The 10,268-nt window shown below is 34.0% G+C and overlaps 1 protein-coding gene across 1 annotated transcript; it reads left to right on the top strand.

Annotated features, from left to right (window-relative positions):
• The first annotated feature begins 556 nt into the window (after positions 1-556).
• Positions 557-7,349, top strand: LOC132635601 (uncharacterized). Its single transcript, XM_060352049.1, has 4 exons — positions 557-2,275; positions 4,983-5,062; positions 6,379-6,643; positions 6,743-7,349. Exons 1-4 carry the CDS (start codon positions 1,513-1,515, stop codon positions 7,012-7,014), a joined length of 1,380 nt encoding a protein of 459 aa, XP_060208032.1. The 5' UTR covers positions 557-1,512; the 3' UTR covers positions 7,015-7,349.
• Positions 7,350-10,268: the final 2,919 nt, after the last annotated feature.

The following is a 10,268-nucleotide window of genomic DNA, read 5'->3' as shown; positions in this document are numbered from 1 at the left end:
GTTTTCCTTTTTCTAATTTATATAACCTGATTTCTAATTCGTTCGTTCTAGTTTCTAATGTCATTATTCTTATACTAGTAGTAAGGTCTTCTATTTTTTTATGCCTTTCTTCTTTGTGTATATTTGTCTTAAATTCTTTTTCTATACACATGATACATCCTTCTATAAAATAATTTTTACATTTTGCTCTTTTATCTCTACTAGGAAATCATTTACAAGAGAAACATGCATTACTATCTAAACTTTTATTTCTTTCAAAGTCGTGACTACAGTCTTCTGATATATTTGCTAAATTATCCATTTGAATTGGTTCTAGGTCTAGTTTTTTTAATCCTATCTCATTAATTAATTCTTCTGCTTTTGAGTCTGTTTTATTTTTTTCTTCGATATCTACATTTACTATGGAGTATATACCTTCTGTGTCTGGCATATATATATATATATATATATATATATATATATATATATATATATATATATATATATATATATATATATATATATATATGTAGTTTCCCATAAAAGTAATGGAGTTTTAATTCAACTTTAACTGAGATTCCACTCAAAGTCTCAAACCACCTATATTCGACAAATCCGGTTTTAACTTCCTAGTCAGATTAAAACAACATTCGAAGAAAGAAGCAGAAAATTCAGGGGTTTCTATGGAACACTCGCTACAAATGCGCTATTCCCTCTTATCCATTTTACTATACTAATCTTCTTTTTTCTGTTTTACTATTTTTATATTGCATGAATCCTTTGAGTGGGTGAATGAACTTACATACATTCTGATTTGCTAGTGGGCAAGACTTTCCTTTAAAACAATAAAAAACAATGTTAAAAGATAGTACCAACAAATTCAACGAAAGAACAAGAACCTTCAAAGAAACTTCCCAACCTGTTGAGAAGTCATTGTTTTTTTCAAATGGTCTAACCAATTGATCTTTTCTTGTTTTCTCCGCTAATCATTTTTCATTTCTTGATTGTTTTTTGAGAAAAATCATACAATAATCATTTCTAAAAATCAACTTTCTTGGGCCTATTTGTTCATTTTTCATTCCCTAACTCAACATGTGTGTTTTTGGGGGACCTCAATTGATGTGTTAATCCAGAAATCTTTAACAAGGTGAAGTTTTTGGCTTTGTGGGGTGTATAGATTTTCTTCTCAGATCATTGATGCAATTGGATAATGAGGTATTGGATTTGGGGTTGATAATTAAGTATTAGAAATGTGCTTATTCTCCTTTGTTAGCATGTTATGAGATTGAATTCTTCATTTGCATGAATTCCTTGAGGGAAAAATGTTAATGTGCTTAGGCTAATTTTTTCTTTTGTTGGGGAAAATACTGATAATACTGTTTTCATGAGTTCTCTACATTTCTGCCTATCTTGATTTGTGTCATCATTGCTGGTTTAGTCTGGGAGTTTAAGTAGATATCCATATTGAATATTGTTTAGGTTATTGAGGGTTGTTTTATTATTTTTTGGATTAAACAAGTTGGCTGAGGAGCGATGGAACTTAGTCGCGAAGATTTGAATGTAGAGGGAGAGGGAGAAGGTGAGGAAATAGATAGAGAACCGACCTCACGAGCACATATTAGGGACAATGGTTACAATAACACTCGATATATTGGTGCTGTGAGGCAAAAAGCTTATATCTTTGATGGAGAGGGGAATTATTTTAATAAGGAATGGGATTTATCAGAGGGTAGAGGCAAAGAATTTTGTTGGTACCATGTTGAGCTTCCAAAGTGGAACCAGAGACTCTCACAATCTGCACAGTATCTTATTGATGTACTTTGTCCCCCTATGAAGCTCCAAGACATTTTGTCACTTGTTAGCAATGGACCCTTTTGTGGACATGTCGATGGGGCTCTTGTGTTTCGAGTTAATTCACCTGGCCCCGCATCAAGCAAATTTACATTTAGAATTGCAGCAAGAGTTACCGAAAATTCAGTGATCACCGTGTCATTAGGCCGTGTTCCGAGATTGGGTTTCTCCCCGGTAAATCAGTCCCTTCTGTCAGAGGTTCCCATTGTGGAAAGTCCAAGTAATGGTGGTGGAGAAATGAAGGAAAGGGGTGGGACTGTTATCAGAGAGCATGTTCTTGATTTTCTGTTGATGATGAATCATTCTGAGGAAGCTGATAATCCTGTACCTAAATCTGTGTCAAATCTCGTCGTTCACATCGTAGACACACATGTGGATCACCTTCAAGATGTTGTGACGAAGCTGGAGATTGAGTTGGACTCAATGGAGTTGGAATTGGACAAAGGTACATCTCTCTCTCTCTCCAGATATATATATATATATGTGTGTGTGTGTGTGTGTAGTTGTGGTCATAGGCAAGGTGACTTGGCACCTCTCATTGGCCAAGAAACTCTCATATCATTTTTCTCCTTTTTTTTGCTTTTCCTCATTATTTTTTGGTTTATCTTAGTTTAAAAGTCTAAAAAGTGCCCAAGTATACTCAACTAACGGGGAAAAGCGGTTACTCAAGGAAAATGAAAAGACATTAGTTTTCAAGATGTTTCATTTGTCAAACTGTTCATATTCTATAACTCCTGCCTTTTTAGTGGTGGTTAATCTCTGCAATTATGTTTTATGGGTTCCTATTACTTTATCATGAATCTGCGTGTGCTTTGTAGGTTGCATCTTATGATATGTTAAAGTCTTGTGCTTATATATGTTTTTTGATGAAGAGTCATGTTCTTATATATGTTACTGTATCTGCAGCGCAATTTATGCATGCTGTTTGCTCGACAGTGATTTTGGTGCTGGCTTAAGAGTAATTTGCGAAATGAAATTTATGTTGAAGAGCTGAATTGATTGGATGTTTTATTTCTCTGTTAGCGAAGATATGTACAGAAGTACTCAATGGATGTTAGGAAGTTTGTTTCTTCTCCTCTTGAGGAATCTTATTGTGGCAGTAGGTATCTCTTATGCCTGGTTTTCAACTGTACATACTAAAAGTAATCAAAATAAGTGTAGAATTGTTTTAGGCGACATGTTTTATCTATATTTTGTAGTTGTGTATTCCTGGTATACCCAACCAATTATATGATCCAGTTTAGTTAGGTAGCTATTGCCTATGAGACTATTGGTTTGAAAATATTGGTGTTTTCTGTGATAAATTCTATTCTTTATGCATCTACTATCACCTTAATTCTCCAAGCATATACAAATGCTCTGGAATTTCAAGATCTGATAATATACTTCCAGGAATTTGTTTCCTGTGTTATCTTCTCTCTATCTTTCATCATTTTTTTGTTGCTCTGAAGTTGGAGGAACGGGTGAGTGTAACTTATGAATAAGGGAGTGGGATCTCTATTCATGACATTATGGCTCACTGGTTTCATTATTAAGCACTATAAGCTGGTTAGTTAACTGGTTAATAACAAATGCAGAATATTTTTGTTGACATCGCCAAGGTCAACATAAGATAATGGAATAATGGATTGGAATCAACCTTAGAGAGTAGACGAATCACCATTATAACTCAACCCTCTTCATCTCAATGACTTCCACTCCTAATAACACCATCACTCTTCTATGCCTTTCATGTCCATGACTCTCAAATATTTTATGATTAAGTTTATGACATCTAATGATGTTCGTCCATGTATGCTTATATGATTTCATTTTGAGTATTTCTATTTTTCCCACCTTATGTCCCTTTTACCCCTTTTCTTTTTTCTTTATTCCTTTGATATTCCTTTGTTGTTTGGACTTCTGTGACTAATACTTCTCTCCACCTTCATCTATAAGTTTATTTTGGGCCTTTTATTCGTTGATAACTTAGGATTAATTATCTCAATTTTGTATGTTGATTCTAAAAATTGGAGCACTTTGTTCCTTAAGCATTTTATGAGGATAAAAATTGAAATGATAGAGATGTTTTGGTATTATTAGAAGGGAGAAAACAATTGGAAGGGTTTGGAAGGAGGGCCAGAGTAGATGAAAGAGGTCGATAGCTAACTGCAAGAAGAAGATAACACTTAGTTTATCTCCAAATAAGAAGAGATATTTCTAGAATTTTACTTTGTTCCCTTCAAGTTATAAATGTCGTTGGTCGGCAATATGTGAAATTATGATATGCAGAGGGTGTTAGAGCTAATCAGAAAAAAACATTATATTTCTAGTTTAATCCATTTACAAAATTAAGTTTTGTATGTATACATGAAATTTATTTTCCTGTCTTGACCAATTCACAAAAAGATTAAGTATTTTGTAAATTTATATTTTTTTTTTCGTGGACAACTTAACTAGTTTTCTTATAAATGTTAGACTGGGCAAAAATTGTTTCAACTGTAGTGATTTTCCTTTTCCGCTCGTGTAATATGAAATTATCATTTCATTCTGCGTTCAGAGATGGAAAATACATTCATCACATAAGGTTCACGGAGTATTTGCAACCCGACAGAACTTTGTCAACTAGTTATGCCAGTCACCATGATAAATGATTCAGTTTGATGGGCACTCCATGTTTAACTTGTTGAAGTAATCCGTGTTTCAGATTTCTACCCTCACTGTATTCTATTTGTAGGCTACTTGCACATTCATATGTGCAGCAGGAGTACAAAAATTCAAATATCAATGCATATTATCTCTTTAGGTGACCTTTATGTTGGGATCAAGGGAGCAAAATGGGAGTGAGACACTATTTGGCTCCTGTGTGTGAGAGGTTTAGGGGTAGGTGGATTTACCATATCAAGAAAAAAGTGACTAGGAAATATCACCATTATTTCCTAAAATGTAAAGGCTAAAATCACTCATGAAATTGCTTCATCATTTTCCTCTCTCACCCCAATGCACAATTATTCAGAATTATATCTTCTTGCTTTGATCTTAGTGGGTTGATGATCCTTTATGGAGAAAAAAGATACCGATTTATTTAATTCCTAAAACCATCTTCATATTTTACTAATTTTCTTGGAGTTCATTGTAGATTATGAATGACTTATTTTCTTCTTTGGCTGCAGGCGGTTTTGCTTTAAAGAAACAATTGCTGGATGATAGAAGATTCCCGAAGATGCATCTTGACCTGCAGCGCCTCCTCCAGGTAGTTTTTCATTCCTGTCAATCTGACATGAAGGGGAAAAAGAGGAGTATTTTTTTATTGCATTTTCCTTCATTAAAAAATTGTTTGTTCCTTTTCTCAATTAAAAATAGCAGCAGAGTTAATGACTAAAAAGAGAATATTTTTTTTAACTAGCACAAAATGATTCTCCATTTTTTGTTAAAAATTTGAGGAATATTTAAGTTTGGAATTGGTACAAATGCATTCTGAAGATGAGGACATACGAGGCAAAGTATATTCATGATATTAGGTTTTATTTCTTTTGCTCTGTGTGTGCCACTCCTTGCTTGCAGAGCGGCATACCAGCGGTTGTTACCTAAGTTATCTTATCCTTATCAAGGTAGGGCAATAGAAGAATGACATTCTTGACTGCATTTAATAATGACGAACAAAGTCAGTTCTTTTGAACTTCTATATGAGGACGGTAAGAGTAAGGATTTCTAAACACCTTTAGTAATGATGGGGTTAAAGGAAAAAAGAAAACGATATGCCCGTCTCGAACATGGCCATTTGAGATTCAGTTTTATATATTCTTTTTCAATGCATTTCAGTGAGTGCTTTGCTTTCTGATCATTGACTCCCTGCATTTGTGAAGAAAAAGGAGCATCACAAACACATGCACTAAAACAATTCAGAAAGAAAAAGTGATGTTGAAGGAAAAAGAATGAATTAAAGCGAGATAGAAGAGATGCAGAAAGAGTAGTATAGTAGTGCTAGAGGGAACTTTTATGACCATTAACTGGAAGCAAAAATTAGTAAGTTTAAGGCAGAAACTGCCAAGTGAAAGGATTAAGGGGAAATGTTAGGCGAGATACGGATTGACAAACACAAAGGATAGGCTGGTCACCTCCACCAAGCTGCACGACCAACCTAAAGTACATTATTGCCGTCATCACGATATATATATTTGACACATGATTACGTGGAAGTTATATACCATGAGACTGGAACAAAAGAGGTTAAGAATTGGATATTGGCCCTGCTAGAGGGAACAAAGACTTTTCGCGCAGTCACTAGCATCTTGCTATGAGCCAAAGACTTCTGTAGGTTTCTGAACACGAGCTATTATCTTCTCACATTTCCTGTATTTCTTGTGGTTTTCTTGATTTACTTCCATTATGGAAGGCAATAGTTTAATCAAGAATACCTTGCTCGTTTCTGTCATAGAATTGCTCATATCTGTCATAGAATTGGCAGTCTAATTCCTTATGCTATATCTATTACTTTCTCCTATTCATGAGATTTTCGGATGTATAATTTAGATTCCAAAGACATGTTTAATCACTCTTTTGTTGCAGGTGATTGCACATGGGGAGCAAGTATTTCCACGAGTCAAGGAGAAATGTTCTTCAAAAGGTTGGTTTGCCAGCGATGACATCAACTCACTTGAAGAGTTAATTGGTCGGCTGAGAAGACTAAAGGAGAATGTTGGGTTTATCGCCAATCGTGTTACAGCAATTCAGGCAGGTCTTGACAGTTGGCAGTCTGAGCAGATAAATAAAAAACTTTACTATCTTTCCTTCCTCTCCATCGTCTTTCTTCCTTTATCAGTAGTAACTGGAGGTAAACTTCTTAAGCAACTTGTTTCAAAGTCCAAGTGATTTTTATCATTTCTTAGTTAATGCATATCTGATGTCATTTACATTATCTGCTATATTATAGTGTTCGGGATGAATGTTGGAGGTGTACCTTGGACCAATCAAAGAGAACCTGAGTTGAAGGAAGGATTCCGCAATGTTATGTTGTTGTGTGTGGTTCTGCTTCTATTGGTTCTCCTCTGCTTCCTTTTTCCCGCGCTTTATAGTCATGTAATGGCTTGGAAGAGAAGGCGAGACATGAAAAGAAGCTGGTCTCTCAACCGAAGATCCTTCCTTAGAAGAAGTACAGGCGTTAGGGAAAGAAATGAAAAGGGAGGTTACTTGAGGCTATACTGAGATGAAAGTGGTAGGCAAATCAAAGCAGTTCTTTTCTTCGTATCTTTCTCCAACATAAATCAATTTTGGCAATAATTCTGGCTTGGTATGGTTTTCTTCTTTCGAGATGTACATATAATCACATGTTCCACATTGGAATTTTAGTTGAAGGGTCTCCTTACATTCCCTGAAAACACAAATTCCCACACGATTATAGTGTTACTTTGAAAGGCGGTGGATGTAATAGCGAGTCGAAGGAGAGCCAATGTTTTGCCAATTCCTTCCTTTGTTTTACTAACTCTTGTGCTTGTATAGAGAATTCCTTTGTTATTACAATGTGACTGTTCTTTCTTTTACTCCTTTATCTTTTTCTTCATTTCCTTTTTTGTTCTATTTCATTGATAAATGTAAAAGTTTATCCATTTGTAACGTTAGAACAATTACCGTTTCAGCTGATCAAGTGGCAACAGAAAGTCAGAAACCAGCAACACACACAAGTGTGTGCGTGTATTATATTGAACTCTTATTAGTTCTGATGATGTCAACTAGGGGTGCAAAATGTGGCCTAAATATTAGTGAACCGCCCAACCCGCCCAGAATTTTACGGGTTGGATACAAGTTATCGGGTCATTTGCACGATTGCCCAAAGGCACTGGTCTTTAATTTTTGCCCCTCAAATTGGTGGTCTTTAATTTTTGTCCTTCGCTAAAAATCTCTTGGTTTCGGGTTCGAACCCGCGCTCAGTTAAAAATTAATTAAAAAAATCGCAAGGTAGAGTTTGGATTCGCAAGGTAGAGTTTTGAATGCAAAACTCTACCTCAGACACAGACAGAGTTTCAAATCTCTACTTAAGGTAGAGTTTTGCATTCAAAACTCTGCCTGAGGTAGAGTTCTGCCTTGCGAATCCAAACCTCTGCCTTGCAAAATTCTTTTTTTTTTTTTTACTGAGTTAGGGTTCAAACGCAGAATCTTGGGATATTAGGCGAAGGGAAAAAATTAAAGACCATCAATTTGAGGGACAAAAATTAAAGACCAGTGCCTTTGACGGACAATCCGCACAAAAACATGATGTAATAATGGGCTAAATTTTGACCCGTTTAATCATAGCCCATTTAAAAAAATCTCCAACTTAGCCCAGTTCTATGTCCAATTCAACCCGCTTTCTAAGCTGACTTTGCTTGCTATTCAGTTTCTTTGCCAGTTGCCACTTATATCCAACTTCATATCTGCTTTTGCTTGAAAGTAATCACACATCATACACGTTGTTCTACTATTCATGCCCCCGTAAATTGTCTATATAAATGTTTTTTTCTTGGCAAATAAAGTTGACATTTTATTATCAAGAAGGAATGTACAGTTTTAACGTCTAAATAAATGTTTGATTATCTGACAAAAACCAATTAAACATAGTAGTTTAGCTAGCTATTGTGTTTTCTGGCTTTTCTTTTGGCTGAGAAATTGGTCTCCATGAAACCTTCTTTTCTAGTCATAAAATTTTGATTCTTATAATTTCATAGCTTGAGGCGTGTCGTCATGAATTACAGCATTATGCTAATACTGTTCAGATTAAGCAAGTCAAATTGGGTGGGTCATGACCCAACCCAATTTGTAGCCCATTTTAGCCTAATCCATTTCAGTCAAAATAAATTTGGTCAGGTCATGCTCATGCCCCCGCCTAAACCTGTTAACCGGTAACCGGACCGGTTAAACCGGAACCGGAATCGGAACCGGTAGAACCGGTTAACCATTTAAAAATTTACCAGTCCGGTTCCGATATTTTTGAAACCGGAACCGGTTAAACCGATGAAATTTTTTTAAAAAAAATAGCCGTTGGGCTGCCTGTCCTGTGCGTTAATGGACCATTGGCAACGGTCCATTTGCAAAACTGGTCGTTGCCAAACGGTCATTTTATTAATTTTTGGCCTACAAATTTTTTTTTAACACTTTAACCCATCCCCCACCCCTATATAAACCCTTCTTCATTTTCATTTTAATTCACACCAATTCACTCTTCTTCATCTTTCTCTCAAATCTCAATCTCTCAATTATAGTTACTTTGTAATAATTAGCCACAAAGTCTTATTATAGTTTCAACTTTCAATTATTAATTTTGCAATTATAATATTGTTGGTGGAGTTGGTAATTTTAGCCACCCCTAAATGGTCATATGAGAACCAAACATATGGATGTTTGGGGAGAGCAAACGGGTTCAAATGTGGGGGGGATTCAAATGACGATAGACCCACGAACCGGTAGAAATTTTAAGTATGACAAGAAAAAAGAGCGTGTAGAAATAGCTAATATATATATATATATATATTATATAGTATATAAGTATATATAGTATAGTATATAAGTATATATAGTATATATAATATAGTATATAAGTATATATAGTATATATATTAAGTTATACATATATATAAGTATATATAGTATATATATTAAGATATACATATATATAAGTACTAGGCGGCCTATGCCCGTGCTGTGCACTGACCCAACACTTTACATTATAGTGCATCAATGTGTATATAGTGTCTTTGAATATACATACAATATATATATATATATATATATTATGTTGTTCAAAACACGATTAATATAACATTGTAGTTTGTGCTCCGTATCTAAAACTTTATTATATTAATGCTTGTTACGAATACAAAATCGGCAAATTTATTAATATTTTTTAAAAGAGAAGACTTGTTTAAAAGTAAACTATTTTCCTCTCTTTGAGATAAAAAAATAGCAATATTTAAGCATCAGTTGATACTTTCAATTTTAATTCGATTAATTTAAAGGTGTAAAATACTTATTATTTTTTATCAAATTTTGATTTGGACAATTCTAATTCAAATTATTAAATTAATTTTACATGTTTAAAACGAAACAAAGTAGAAATTGATTTTCTATTTAAACGAAAAAATACTATTTTTTTATTTTTGGTAAATATTCTCGGTTTAGCTCATTTTACTTGTCATGTTGTCTTTTGCATGGTTTTTTAAGAAAACGTCGATTAGAATTATAATTTGATTAATTTACCTTATTCATTATTTGATCTCCATTTGATATATTTTTTTTACGACATTAATCTCTTTTCACATTTATTAGAGTAAGAATAAAAATAAAAAAGTAATTAAATTCTATCTTATTCTAAAATATAAATATTTTAAGTATATTTATTTTAGTAAACATAACAAATAAATGACATGGCGGAATAGCAAATACAACAGTTTAATAGCTAGATTAGATCTCAGGCTAATATAAAAAAA

Source organism: Lycium barbarum, chromosome 4 (assembly GCF_019175385.1).
Source record: "Lycium barbarum isolate Lr01 chromosome 4, ASM1917538v2, whole genome shotgun sequence".
Taxonomy (NCBI): Eukaryota; Viridiplantae; Streptophyta; class Magnoliopsida; order Solanales; family Solanaceae; genus Lycium; species Lycium barbarum.
This window is presented reverse-complemented; position numbering and strand designations above follow the sequence as displayed.

Coding starts and splice junctions, on each gene's coding strand:
- LOC132635601 (XM_060352049.1), top strand. CDS start 1,513: ATGGAACTTAGTCGCGAAGATTTGAATGTAGAGGGAGAGGGAGAAGGT. Junction 2,276..4,982: donor GGAGTTGGAATTGGACAAAG/GTACATCTCTCT, acceptor CTTTGGCTGCAG/GCGGTTTTGCTTTAAAGAAA. Junction 5,063..6,378: donor ACCTGCAGCGCCTCCTCCAG/GTAGTTTTTCAT, acceptor CTTTTGTTGCAG/GTGATTGCACATGGGGAGCA.